The 15,104-nt window shown below is 44.7% G+C and overlaps 1 protein-coding gene across 5 annotated transcripts in view; it reads right to left on the bottom strand.

The window, feature by feature from the left end:
• SORCS1 (sortilin related VPS10 domain containing receptor 1) overlaps positions 1-15,104 on the bottom strand; it is a 511,420-nt gene that overhangs the window by 16,632 nt on the left and 479,684 nt on the right. For all 5 annotated transcript variants that reach the window (XM_045068616.1, XM_045068612.1, XM_045068614.1 and 2 more), the window contains exons 23-24: positions 14,027-14,158; positions 4,761-4,860 (exon numbers count right to left, since the gene is read on the bottom strand). In XM_045068616.1, the coding sequence (XP_044924551.1) occupies positions 4,761-4,860; positions 14,027-14,158 (232 nt within the window). The remainder of the gene's footprint in view (positions 1-4,760; positions 4,861-14,026; positions 14,159-15,104) is intronic.

Below are 15,104 nucleotides of genomic sequence, written 5' to 3'. Positions count from 1 at the left end.
GGAGACATGTGTGTTCTCTACAGGTACAATGGTTACCATCATCATCCTCAGACAAATATAGGTTTTAAAAATCCATGTGGGCTCCGAGAAGAGATAGATGGTAAGAAGAGTAAAAGTAGTAAAAGTGGTTTTTTTCTAGTAAAGTCTCTAGAAAGACACCACGTAAATGCTGGCCCTGAGCTGACCCTTAAAATACAAAGAGACAAGAGATGGAGAGAGGTGGTGGATGGGGGAAGAGTATTTCGCTTGGGAACAGCATGAGGAAAGGTAAACTTCAGTCAGAACACCAGCATTTCTAGTCAAGGGCCTGGCTTGATCGATTTGTACTCCTGTTCCCCTCTCTCTGGGCTGTGTAACGTCATGATCTTTGTCTGCTAAACACGGATGCTTTCAGGTCCCCAAAGCCGAAAAGAGCTTATGCAGGTCCCAGCCCTCCCTCAACTTCTCCTTAAGGGCTTCTCATCCTCACCCTATTCATACGTAATTTCAAATCCCTTTTTTCCACAAAGAGAATTTCAGAGAAACATCGTTGTTGAGTGGGCAAGCTCTCAGGAGGAACTGAAGAGAAAGGGAGAAGCATGGAATCACGAAGAACAAAACAAGGACTGGTTCCAAGTTGAGATCCGTGTAGACACCAAAGCTAACGAATTCCCAGGTAGAACGTGGGCGAACAGCCTACATCCAGTCTCTCATGACGTCCAGACCGAGAAGTGCTTACCTAGTGCTCCCATAAAAGCAAACAGGGAACTGAATTTGACAAACAAAATAAGGCCAGTAAATTCCTGAAAGAAGACAGCTCTTTCTCCTTGGAGACAAAACAAATTATGCACTGCCTCTCTCACTAGCAACACACTCTGGCTCAAACATTTTTAAAAGAAGGCTGCCGAACATCTGCTGGGCAATTAATGGGATGCAGCAGCGGCTGTAATGGTCCCTGGGAAGGTATTCGCAATCCTGCTTATGAGACATGAAATGTTGCAAACAGTGGTCCTTTTCCTTTTTTTTTTTTTTTTTTTTTAAATTTTTATGTCCTCCTGCCTGTAGGAAATATGAAAAGAAGGGAAAAGGAGTGAGGTAGAAGTTCGGCATCAAATATTCTTCCTCACTGTTTCCTCTTTTCCCCACGTATCTTCATCCTTCTCTTCCCAGCCAAACAGGAGTGTGCTGATTTTAACTTAATCAGAGAAAGTGTGGCAAGTGTCTCAATCCATTATCTCCGACCCAGTGTGCCATTTTTTCTAAGTGTGAGAGAATTTCCCCCAGTGTCTTGGTAGACCCAATCTACTACTCTGTTCAAATAGTTTACAACAATCAGATGGCCAAGGCTGACTTAGGGCACTCTCCTGATGGCTAGGGCCAACTTAGGGGCACTCCCAGGGAACCAGATCCCTCACATGCTTCCCTCTTCACCAGAGGCACCGAAGAGAGCCCATTTTCACATAAGCCTTGTCTTTTGTAGTGACAGGCTGAGAGCGACGCTGCACCTGTGGGTATGACCAACTCTACTGTTCTTGTGAAGAACATGGCAACACTCAACACAGCCCAAGTTTCCTCTTCCATTATTTCCTCAGCCCTTGATGTCCTCTCCCTTTACTCGTCAAACTGGAGCTGATTATTCACATATAAGTCCATCTGTACTCTACGAGCCAGTCATGATACTGATCAATATCATTGATCAGTATCAATATCATTGATCAGTATCATCATCAATAATACCAGCTGATCAAGGTTTGGAATTATCCTGCCATAAAGTCCTACTATCCAATCTGACAGAGAAGAACCCTGAACAACGCACAATGGTTGGAAGTCAAAAGACTTCTCCCTTTCTCCCAACTGCATAGTCACTGGGGTTTTGCCTCAAACTATTTTTTAATTTTAGTCTCTTGATAATCTTTCATCATACGGATCTCCATTGTGGGAAGTCTTCAAATATCAGTGTGTTTACATGAGTTCCCAGTTAACATACCTTCTTCGGGCCACCCTCTTCTTCCCGGAGATCTGAGTCCTGTTCCCCAAGTTCCCAGGGATGGAATGAACCGTGAACATTAATTGGAGAAGTTTTCCAGATCTTCCCAACCTTGCCATCTGGAACTTACAGTGGTGAAATTAACCGTTCATGGTTACCAGGAATGGACTTTCCTTCCCACGGGGAACTATGAATCCCACATTGATGGCTTTACTGGTCTTTCCTGTATCTGTTTCCCTGGCCAAGCCCTGGCTAAACAAGTTTTAGCTCATTACCACTTTTTTGATCCCTATTTTTTTTTTTTTTTTAAGTCTGATCCCAGCTCTACCAGGCGCCACTTACAGGAACGCTTCCTTCAGTAACATTGAAAATAAGGTTCCAAATTCAGCAAGATATTCTGAACCATTTCCGGCGTGTGATGTGAAAAACAGCTAAATAAAAATCCGGCACATGAAATAACAGAAGATGAATATGGGGGTATGGGAGGAAGCCTAGGTAGGAAATGCAGGTGGCCTTCAGAGCTGGATGGGCAGGGTTAGTTCTCTATCTCATTTAACCTACGAGGGTCCCCTTTCCTGGTAAACGGTAAGGGAGTCTTTTCTAATAAATCAAGCTAACCCATAGCAAATATGTTGCCTAAAGATAGCGTTCACATAGAAGCTGTCTAGCTGTAAAGCAAATTTTGACTACAAAGGATGGGATAGTTGGCCACATCCCTGCAAATCCAGAATTCAGTATGGAACATCAGGCTCAGATGTTTTTAACCTCTGGAATGAAAGGGAACAAGTAGCTCCAGCTATTGGAGGAGAGGCTGATAAGGTTCAGTCTGCCACCTCAACAGGCTGGGCTGTCTAATTAAATTAATCAGTGGATCTATTTAAAACAATTTCAAGTTGTTACTTGCCACTCATTTGAAAAATCTGTCAGTGGCTTGGCTATCAGGATGACTATAGCTGATGCTTTTGAACTTTGTTTTCCAATACAACCCACCCTGTGTAATTGCCATGTGTCACCAATGTCCACCAAAGACTGAAGGTCAACCTTTTGGTAGGAAACAGCTAACCTAGATCATCAAATGCCCTGAGATAACTTGGCAGCTTTCTTTCATGCCTTAGGCTTAAAGGTTGCTCTCACAGGTCTTGCATAATTCTCTATGTTCTCACACTTTCTCCTTCTCTTCATGGCATGTTCACCAGCAGTACAATTCAGAAAGTAGCGTTTATTACTTTGTTCCCCAAGTAGCCTTCCCCAGTGACGGAAGCTTCGTGAAGGCACAGACCCTATCCTATGCCGAGAACATCGCTTGGCTCAGAGTAGGGAGGCACTCCAAATGCCTGTTCAATAGAGGACTTAGGATGGCAGCCTGGAGAATACAAGACCAGCCCTCCTCAATCCTCTCAGCGCTTAAGAGTCACCTTCCTCAAGGGACACTCTAAGTCGGTCCCCCCGCCATTCAAACACCCTGATGACTTCCCAGAGCCCACCAAACTAAGTACAAAGTACAGCCTGGCATACTTCCATGCTCCTCTGCCATCCTGTGGTCACAACAGTGACTTTTAAACATTTATTTTTGGTTTTAAGGCAGTGGGATTTTCTCTAAACAAAGTATTTCATGAAACCGTAATAAATTAAAGAGAGAGAGAGAGAGAGAGAGAGAGAAATGATCCAAACAGAAAAGAAACAGAAAAGAGGCCAGCAGCCAACCTACTTGGTCTTCCTCTACACCTAGGCACACCCCCAGAATCTCCAGTTTTCAAATTTCCTATACAATTTTGATTGTTAATAATAAAATTAAAAAAAAATAGAAGGAAAACAATAGTTTACTATGTGCCAGGCACTACTCTAAGTGCACTGACTGAATTAACTTCACCCTTGCACAACCTCATAGACATAGGTGTTGGTGCCATTTTGAAGCCTTTGAGAAGTTGTCTCTTCTCAAGGTCTATAGGGCAAGTGAGGGAACTAAGACTAAAACCAATGATCTGGCTTGCAGAATTGCAAAAATCTAAGTGCTGAACTGTATTGCCTCTCTCTATAAGCATTTATTTATTGTACTTATTGAGATACTCCACCATTGCCCATTTCCTGCCCCCCACCACACCACCACGACTGTGACCACCAGACGACACCACACTCCATTCAGATTATGTTTTTTGAGGATAAAGACCATGTCCTGTTAGCCTCTGTATACCATGCAGCACCAGAACTATACTCTGAATAAGTACTCAATAAATACTGTTAATTTAGTATTAATGTAACACAATAGTATCTATTTCTATACACTTGGAATTATCTGAATTATCACTGAGATTTCTACGTAGCCGCGAAAAGATAGAAGATCAATGATCCTAAGATCATACATGACCCACTCAGGGTTTATCTTGGTTATGGTCCTGTGCAGTGCTTAAGTTCCAGTTATTCCTACTCACTATCCTAAAACTCAAATAAAGAAAATTCTTTATAACGTAAATAACTGAAATTAAGGTTTTGCCAAAAGATCGGGGAAAAAAGTTATTGTAAGTTTACCTTTATTTTCAAGATTCCTGTTGATAAGGAGCAAGTATTTAGGTGATTGCCTGACAGTTTTGGCCAGTGACTAAGTAGGAAAGTCTCCTTATGCTGCTGTCTTCTGGGTCCCCATGAGGGCAAAAACCTGAAGCAAGGGAACCTCCAAAGACGGGCGTCCATATTTCTCATTAGCAGTGCCATCCTTTCATCTGTGCTGAGAAAGCAGACTGGGATCCCCCTTTGTGAGAGCCACAGGCGAGAAGCAGGGACCTGGATGGAAACTGACCTGCTGTTAAGTGGGCTGCATGGACAAGGATTTGGACCCCGGGCTTCAGCTCAAAGTGCACCGAGTTCTGGTTGAGCTTGTGGATCAGCAGTTCTGATATCTGAAAGAAGAGGGTTACAGTGAGCGCCTCCAAACGTGCTAGTCCTTCCAATGAACAAATAGGCTGCGAAATATTTACTGCACTTACCGAGGCAGCCTAACCTGATACCGGTGAATTCTAGAAATGAGTCTTGTGTGAGTTTGAGATTTTATTCTGGAATATGCGCACACAGTGATTTTTAAAGCATGACCCGAGTTTACATCCTAATTGCTACAAAACAGGACACACTCTTAGTAAATGCAAACATTTCTGCTCTCAAAAAAACTATCCTGTGTTATCCTAGAAAACTCACCCCCAGTTTTTTTTAAAAGAGCATTTATTATACACGAAGACTTAAAAGAAGTAATTATGTACAATTTATCCATTCTGGGGAGGTCTGTATGCATTTATTTTACTTCTTGATGGTGGAATCCACCGTCTCCTTCCCCTTCCCCTGACTGTACTGTGTGTTTTTTCACAGAATAGACACTTTATGAATACTTGCTGAACTGCAAATATAGATCCACTAAAATAATCAATTATACAGTTGGAAGGAACTGTAGGCACAACCTAAATGATGCATTGGCTGATCCTTGTTCCCTGCTTATGGACATCAGCTAACCTACTCCCCAGGCAGACACCCGTATGTACTGGGCAGACGTATGGGATTCTGGGCCTTGAAATAGTGAACCTCAACAAAGGGCAAAGAACCATATTTTGGTAGTAACAGCATAAAGGTAGGTTTGACAGAAAAGGTAAAACTCTGTTCTGTTCACTTGTTTGAAGTAGAGAATCCAGCCCTATTTTCTTATCCTTCTGAACAATTTCTGAAAAGCAATTGAAATTGAAATTGAAAACAATTTCAGGGAAAACCACACTCCTATTATTTTTATCTTAATTTATTTTTAATATTCTAATCAATTTAATATTTTACTTAATATGCTATTTAAGTCTAATTAGATGCTTTTTAACAATCTTTTTTTTTTCCTTCTATAAAAATGTGTCAAGTTTCACTCAGCCTACTGAGTAGCCAAAATGACACCTTCGATTGATCCTTTTATCAATTAAGCAGGGCCTGATGGCTTTGTTTTGAAGCAGAGTCCTTGGCAGACCCCCATTGGATAATGGAACTGAGCTGCCCTGCAGATGAACTTTGCTTAACCACAGGAACTTGGGACGACTTTCGGTGACCCGCGGTCCAGCACCTGGGATCCTGTGCAAACTCAGCATCTCAAATGCTTTCACTTGGCAAACCATGCAAAAAAACAAGGTTGTGATACACTTATGGTGAAAACAACTTTCTCCTCTATAGTAGGCTCTATATTTCTCTTTTTCCTGGGCTCTGGGAATCTTCTGGAATGCTCCAGGTTTACAGGAATAGATTTCTAACACAGACTGTGCAGAACACTTTCCCTGTGTGATCTCTAAAGTGTTGCAATGTATAGACTTGTATTCTACCTTATAATTTACTTGGTAAGTAAATTTATGGGAATCTGGCAGGATTTTTGGTAGAGGTCATTCAGCAAGGTTTTTGCTAATGAAACAGACACACACCCAGGAATATGTTTGTGTGTGTGTGCATGTATGTGTGTGTGAAATGTACACATTTACATACATATGCATATATATGTGTATATATCTATATTTATATTTGCAGAGGAATATTTTAACTCAAATGGGAAAGACTTCTCAGAAGTAATTTATGAACTGCACTGCTTTGCAGAGTCCATCATGTGGGCAAGAGGGAAATATATATTCGCAAGAGAAAGACTTCTCTCTTTCAACCAGTTGATGTGATATTTACTTCTTATTCCTGAGGATGCTTTCTCCTCAAGTGAGAGGTACAAATAACTAAACCAGAAGAAAGCCTTCATCAGAACAACATATTTCTAATTTATAATCTCTGGGAGAATTCTTTGTGAAAATAATTAACTTCCAGGATTTGTTTTGGTTTATAACATTGCTTCATTGGATTTATCTGTATCATGTACAAAACTAAGCAGGCTATGCCAAGATAATCTGGTAGCAGGAAGTATGTTTCATGTATTTAACTTGCGTGAAAGGACACGCAGTAAAGAACATGTATCTATGGGGAAGAAATCACGCACAGAAACAAAATTAAATGAAACGTACATCGCATACAAGAATAATCTCAATTAGAACCGTGTAATTCTCTACTTAAATAAATGAGTACAAAATTGTTGACAGACTTTTACAATTTTAAATGTTTTTCAAGCTATTTGAAGAATTGTTTATTTTGTATTTTCCATCAGATCACGAGTTGTTATATATTATACATAAAATATACCCAGGTATATACACCATATACATAATATATCTGCACTGAACACTTTTTATTGGCAAAGCTGCCTATGTCTCAGTATTTTTCTAACAGAGAATGTCTTAGGTGTTAGTGCTGGTGTCTCCATGGGAAGGACCATGGAGCTTACAGGACCCATTTAAGTTTACCCAATATTTAAGTTAATATTTGAAGAGCTGACACCAGACTTCAGTTTTGTTTGATTCCTAATGCTGGGGCATTTTGTTAAAAACATTTTCCTTGAACCAGCTGACAAAAGGAGAGAGCAAGAGAGATGTGGGAAGAGGGCTGGCTAAGCAGGTTTCAGAAATTAAAGAGAAAAAAAAAAAAAAAACACCACCACTGCAGCATTTCATTAATTATGCTGCCATCTCTTATTCGTCTTTGAGGAGCACTCATCACCCCAGTTCCAGGACAGCTGCCCAGTACGAGCTGCGCCAACAGGCAATTGCCAGCCCTCTCCACTGGACTGCCGTATTCTGCTCAGGAATCAATATAGTCTGTACTGTTGGGAGAGACTTTGGCTGTGAAAGGGTGGCATAAACTGGAATCTGGAGAACAGGTGACTGTAGCCTACATGGGGAGAACAGAACCTTGCATGATAGAGACTAAGAGGGAGAACGTGTGACTCCAGGGACACCAAACTTGTTGAAGCCGGTTCAATATATTTATTTTTCTTTCTCCGGCCAGGGAAAGTGTGTTGTCTTAGCAAACTGCACGTACCCTTTGTGCTGTTAGCCCTCTCCTGCTGCTCTCCTACGTAGTCCATTTTCTATTCTCTTTCTAAACAATCACAACCAAAGAAACAACATATTAGCCTTGGTATCTGCCCACTGGTGGACTCTGCTTGGGACTCCAGGGCAGCCCACACTTCCCTTGAAGCACCAGTTAAAAAGACAGTGGGGAATGCAATAAAAGCACTCGGAAAGTTACCATCGGCACGGAGTAGTGGGAGGGAGCTGCTACAGGGAAAACACCTAATGCTGGGGCATTCACAAAATATAAAATGTAAGTACGGACATCAGAACAGGCTAGGTTAGGCTGGGGTAACAGGGTTAAAGGCTCAGAGGGTTCCAACAATGAAGGTCTATTTCTGCGTCACACTTCACACCCACCACAGGAGGATGGTGGTGCCGTGTTCATTAAGATCCCACAGGGATACAGGCTGGAGGAGCTGTGCCCTCCAATGTTTCTGTCCACAGCACCACAGGAGGGAAAAGGAGCCCTCCAGGGTCTATAACCAGCATTTGAATACTTCCCCTTGCAAGGAAACAAATCACTTCCGCTCCCAACTCATTGGCCACAATTAGTCACATGGTTCTTCCCACAGAAGAGGCACACGGGTAACCGCCTACCATGTATCCAGCAGGAAATGAACTGGAAATAGTCCACAGCAGTGATGGCTGCCAACAAGGAGCAAATTTAATGCTGAATCAATGTTTAATGTAACCAATAGGAGAAAACACTCTCAGGTTATAAGAATGAAACACGTTAAATATTGAAACATGAAAACCGGTAAGTTTAAGAACAGAGCAATAGGTAAATTTACAAAACATACAAGCCAAACAAGTGGTACAAGGTGATACCATAGATGCAAAATGGTCTTTGGCAGACTTCCCAATGATAAAGTTGCACAAAGCCAGAATGCTAACATTTATCTCTGAAGCTGGCGTGAGGTATGCAAACCCTACTGAACGTAAATAGCATTCTGGTGCCATGTTCAGAGATAGTTGCCTGTAATGACCTTGGAGCTAACCCACCTCGTCACTCCTGATCCTATTATATTATTAAGGTCCTTTGAAACAGCAACTGAAGAATCTTCCTTTCGGATTCAACAAAGGAGGAACTTTTCCAATTCATACAACGTAATTTTTGGATAAAATCACGAGGCTGGCAAGGGAACCAAACACTCATTCTTCCTAACACTAGCTTGCCCAATTCCTTTCATTGTTAGCAGCAGAGAACCATCTCGATTAAAGTGCCTGAGAAGTTTCCTGGGTGATATACTGAAGAAACACCTGGGTTGTACATATCTCCTTCCCGGTATTCCCCATCACCAGCTCTAAATTTGTTTCCCTTGGCCATATTCCTTCCAGTCCAACTTTTACCTGATCACCTTCCATTTATAGTTTCCTATTTTAATGGTCTTCCTTGGGAACTCCAGGGTATTTCTATAATCGAACTCCCCATGTTAAAAAATCTGCACAGGGTAGATTATATGGGTAATAGTCCGAGATGATCGATTACAGTTCATAATGAATCTTTAAATGCTACCATTTAAACGAATTCCTTAAAATGCAGCCGAGGCACCTTTCCTTTCTCTGGATTTTGGATTTTCCACTGATCAAAGGTATATGGTAACAGAAACAGCCAAGGAGGAAATTCAGTGTTGGTGGTTGACATTTTTTCCACAATCTTCTTGTTTCTTTTTAAATGTTTCATGCCCTTTAAGGATCCTGCAAGACAACATGTAGGCTCCCTATCTCTCCAGCGCAGTGTCACAAACAATCTCGATAGAACATGATGGTCTTCCCTCCCTCCGGGACAGCCAGATACAAATCTGTTCCCCTCTGCGGATTCAGAGAGGAGCGAGGGAGTGCAGGCGGGGGCGGGGGGGGGGGGGCGTTGCTCCATACCTGAGCTGCTGGGGCAGCAGGATGTGCTCTCCCTGATGAGGCCAGCTAAGGGCAAGCGAGCCTTTTCTCGCTCCCCAGGGATCTGTAGTAAAGACTGGTGGAACCCTCCAAGACAGGGGTCACTTGATTAACCCTGCCCACGTTAGCCCGATAACAGGGTCAAGTACTTCTCACTGTGAGGAATTTTCAATTTATTTCACAGACAAGATAGCTTGATCTGAGCCAGCATGGCTGCTCCCCTAGGAAGGCTAAGGGAGGAGAGCCAAGAGCCCTTTGCCGGGACCTTCCTCTTGCAGGTTTCCCTGGGCCCATCTGGCCGGGGTCCCACTTCTTCCCCCACTGGGGGTTTTGTGTAGTATGCTTACAAGAAAGGAGCCAGAGCATCAAGACAGGGATAAGGTCAGCCCCTCCCAAATTCCAGCTGGGATTTGGAGTACAGACCTTGGGGAGGGCCTGGGATGGGGGGCACGTTGGCAGGAAGGATCTCTTCCTCTGTTTAGTTCTGCCCTGCATTCCTTTAAAGTTTCTGTGGAATTTACTACAAAGGGAATCAGCTGCTTTTGTCAGCCTGGTGTTAATTCTCTCTCCCTGTTTTTTCTGTGGGGAATCCTGTCCTTCTCCACTCTCTGTCCACTTGATTCTGGAGAAGATTCCTGAATCCATGATCCAGGAAGCCCATAAAACATCTGAGTGGTTGGAGCCAGCACTTTGTCCCCCTGACCACAGGGACGAGGTAAGAGATGCTCACTTCTCCCAGGCCGGGCCAGCGAGAACTGTCCACGGGAGTTCTTTTGTTGCTCTTGGGAGAGAGAGGCACTGATTTGCAGATGTGGTGACAGGCCAGCTAAACAGAAGCAGGGGCCACCTGTGGCCATCTTTGCCTTCCTGACCACTGGCTTCATTCTCAAGCAGACTCCCCATGGAGAAACAAAGAGAAGAGACGGAGAAAGGGGGAGCGAGGGGAGTATTTGGTGGCATTTTTGAGTGGCTCTGAATTCAGTGAAGGAACCCATGCTTGAACTGTATCCTTGGACCTCTCCATAAAATAAGCTCCTAGCTTCACTGTTTTTGCTTAAACTGGTTTGAACCGGCTCCCTCTCAACTGCATCAGAAGTTAAAAGAAGAAAAGAAAAAAAAAAGACACAAAAACTCAAAACAAAACATTTCTCATTCACTTCCTGGTGCAACAGCCTTGGTCGTTTGGGACCCATGGAAGCAAAGCAGCTTCCAATCCACGTCTGTGGTGGCGGGGCGGGGGTGGTGCACAGAGTCGGGGGCCACAGGCTTGAGCTCCTTGCAGAAACCCAAGTAGCATCTCGTTCTCTTGAAGAGCTGTGTCACCTCGGGCAAGTCACTTCTCCGTGCTGGGGCCTGAATGCCCTCTCTTGGAAGGGACTGCATCAGAGAGAAAGGTCAAAGAACCCTCGGAGGTTGAAAACCACAGGTTTCCGATGGCAGCCCACTTCTCAGCATCTCAACACCTGGCTCAGTTTTATATGTAGATTTTGTTACCTCACATTTTAAAGCGGTAAGAATATCCGCTCCGACAAAGACACTCATTCTTCTACGCCTGGTGTGGCACTTGTTTGGTTAGAGTCCCAGGTAAGGCTCGTGCTCCTGCAACTTCCTTCAACAGACATATGATGCTAGCTAGCCTGGTAGCTCACTCTCCATGCTGCAAATGCACACAAAAACTCAGACGGGGCTCCCCCACTCCTGTGTCGTCCATCGTGTGCATTCCTCCCATTTCTTCCTGTCCTTGTTGTCTTCTCCATTTTGTATAACCTCATGCGGTCATGATCCTCTTACTCTCGCCAGCCTCTTGCTTCCAATATGTGCCCTTCACCGTACCAAATAGTCTCTTTCACAAGCTTAAACTCCCATATTGCATTTCCATATATCCTCTTCCTATTTTGAGATGGTTACAAATGTATCCAGAATGTATTTATCACTTACAGACCATTTACTAGGAGTCAAGTATGTTGCATGTCATGTCTTGAATGTTCTCTCAAACACCTTGTGAAATGGGCATTATAGATTGTGTCACTTTGGCTCATTTACATGATCCTACTAGTCCTAAATTACTTTGTCTATAAATAATAGATACAATGGATATCAGAGCTAAAACTAAAAGCTTGTTTTTTGTTTTTTAATTTCTCCACTTCTCTGGATTTTTTTTTTTTTTTTAAGATTTTATTTATTTGCGGGGCGTGGGGAGGGCGGGGGGCTGAGCCAGGGGAGGGGCAAAGGGACAGGGAGAAGCAGGTGCCCTGCTCCAAGATCATGATCTGAGCTGAAACCAGACCCTTAACTGAGTGTGCCCCCAGGTGTCCCACTCCCCTGTGCTCTCTCTAATAAAAAGACTGGTCTCCCTAAGCACTTAGCACTTAGCCAAGTGCTAAGTCACACAGCCTTCAGACCTCTGACTCAGTGACACCAGGCAGCCTGAGAGGGTCAGTCCACCATTCTCAGCGTGTCTTTGGGGGCGGGTGGTCAGATGAGAGAGAGAATGAAGGGGAACAGGAGCTCCAGAGAAGAGTCCAAACAAGATACATTCCTACACAAGCAAAAGAAACTTTACAGAAGATACCCCTCTTCTTCCTAGATTTCTCAAGAAAACATCTTTTAGAAAACAAAACAAAACAAAAACCAAAACCAAACCAAAACAAAAAAACCACAAAAAAAAAAAAACAAAAAAAAACAAAAAACAATTGTAAGTGTGAGAAACAGAGATGCCCAGAGGATGAGATGCCTCGGAAATCAGCTGGCTCTAAGTCTGGACTCTCTTCCATACCTGAAAGGGTTATAACCCGAGTTTCATGGAAGCTCGACACGATTTCCAGGAGGAGGAACGACTGCATGTGCTCATACCTCAGGCCCTTAGGTACCCATCTACCTCCCCCGCAGGTGCGCAGCGGGGCGGGGATAAGAAGCAATCCATTTCGTTCTCCCACAAAGTTGCAGGTGCAGATAATAATTTGTGGAAAATAGCGGGAAGCCGAGTGCCAGGGCTGAGTGGGGTCAGATGCAAATCCGACCGGACGACCTGCCGCGGGCTCTTCCACAGCAGTTCGCGAGGAGATGGAGTTCACTAGGGCTCTCCAGGACAGCTTTGTCCTACGTTACTTGCGCATGGAGAAAATTACCGAGGTGAGCCTTCTGCCAAGTGAGAAAGTGCCGTTGAAAGGAGGGTGTGTGCTAGGAGGTGAGCCAGGCTGTAATTTGGGGTTGTTGTTAATAAGCCTGTCATAGGAGGTTCTCAAGCCATCTTCAAAGACGAGAGATCGTGCGACTAGATTATGGGCTTATTCTAAACAAATTGAAAAACTCCACATACTGGAGCGGAGAAAGCCGATATTTATTCAGAGTCTGAGAAGAGAATCCTATTTTTTAATCTTCCTGCCAGAAAGCTCTGAGAAACCAAATTCATGTAGTTTCTAGCAGGGTAACCAGACCAAGACTGATGATTTTAACTGAACGGATGATGAAGAAGGGGAAGGGAAGGAGAATGGGAAGAGGGAGAAGAGAACGTAGAAGAACAAGGTAATAATCAACCTCACTACACAGATTAAAGACTCCTTTGAAGTTCAAAGGCAGGGGGAAGAGATTGAAGGGGGCAGGACACACACACACACACACACACACAGTCAGCTTCTCCAAAGGCAGTGGACCTGAAGAAAAGACAGACCCCACACAGCCAGCAGAGGTGGTCTGGAACCAAGATTACCTCATTTATTATAAACACAGAGCAGGTCCTCTTAGCCTGGTGGAGGTACAGAGGGGTCAGGGGATGTATAAAAGTCATACCTTTTAAAAACAGTATCATGCATCACATGTTGTTTGACTCTAATGACACTTTTGTGATCCAAGTCAGAAAAGGAATAAATGGGTTTGACTTCCAAGTATTATTCAGCCACTTGCTTTCTTCCCCACTGACTATCTTGGCCCGTTTTTCCACCGATGTGTCAAACTCCCTGTCAGTGCTCTAATCTACAGCATGGAGACACCTTCTGAGGAGGTGAGCCACCACCTCCAATAACCACGCTTGCACAGGCCTGACTGTGAGGCTGTAGTGCCAATCAGTGGATTCTGGGAGCGAACAGAGGACCACAAACGGTCAGTGCCCTCATTCTCAAGCCTGATCCCCCAGAGCGCCGTGCTGGGGGGTCAGGTACCAGCGGGGGTGTGGCTCAGGCTCCTATGGACGCTGAATGTCACCTGCGGGACTCACCTGCTCCAGGTCCTCAGCCGACTGCTTGTTTTCTCCAGTCGGATCCTGATAGGGCAAGACAAAGAGCTCTGCCGCGGTGGGCAAGCCGGGGAGCACCGCCACCAGGATGTGCTGGGCTGGGATGCCTGTGGCCTGAGAGGGAAAGAGACAGAAGCTCACATAAGTTCCACAGAAGAGGCGGGGAGGATGCACAGAGTGGTCCACGGGTAGCAGGGGAGCAGGGTGGGGAAGGCAAGCAGGCAGGCAGGACGTGAGCCTCCTGCAAAGGAACATGGGCGTGGGGCAAGGCGGCTGGAGCCTGTGATGGTGGCACTCCCAGGTGGTGCATTCTGGTACCCGGGGGCTGAGAGAGCGCTCTCTCCCTGAGGGAAGTGGGTCCTGCTTCACTTTCTGCCAAACAGATGGCAGAGGCAAGGAAGGTCAACAGTGGCTCAAGGTCATCTAGGTAGCGCGTGGGGACGCAGAGCTTGCAGCTTGGCTCTGACGGTGCAGCCCTCCCTCAGCAGTGCTCTGCTGCCTCCCGTCGCCTGATACTTAGCCCACAGCAGCCCCCGTCACAGCTAACGTGCTGTTCTACGGCCCTCCCTGATTTAAACTCAGAGATTATGTCTGAATCGTCCTCATCAGGTCCAAGAATGCTGTTCGAATGGCGTCTGATTAAAGATCTCACTGTGAAATCTGAACGGAAAAACCCCATTTGATGAGGTAAAGGTAACTGCTTTTATTCCCTACTCTGTTACCCAGGGAAAAGGAAGGAAACAGCAAATAAACTGGCCCCGGGTTGGACTTCTGGGAGGGTTTATTCGCGTCTGCTGGACAGTTTGGTACCTCAGGGCTTAAGGAAGTAGCCAAGGGCACTGCACATCTCAAACACAGGGTGGGAGGCTAGGAACCGGGGCCGGGTCCGTGGCCTCCTGAGATGCGGTGAACAAGGAGCCTTTGCTAGTGGAAGGGATCAACCCCTCCGCCCCAGCACACCCTGACCTGAGAGATGCTGAGCCAAATGGTCTATTCTGTATCAAGCTGATGATGCTACGCAGCAGCCTGGAAATACTGATGCGCAGTAATTTCTAGGCTT

The sequence above is a fragment of the Mustela putorius genome, unplaced genomic scaffold (assembly GCF_011764305.1).
Source record: "Mustela putorius furo isolate JIRA1106 unplaced genomic scaffold, ASM1176430v1.1 tig00003909_pilon_pilon_pilon, whole genome shotgun sequence".
Taxonomy (NCBI): Eukaryota; Metazoa; Chordata; class Mammalia; order Carnivora; family Mustelidae; genus Mustela; species Mustela putorius.
Note: the sequence above shows the minus strand (reverse complement) of the source record. Positions and strands in the feature narration are given on the sequence as shown.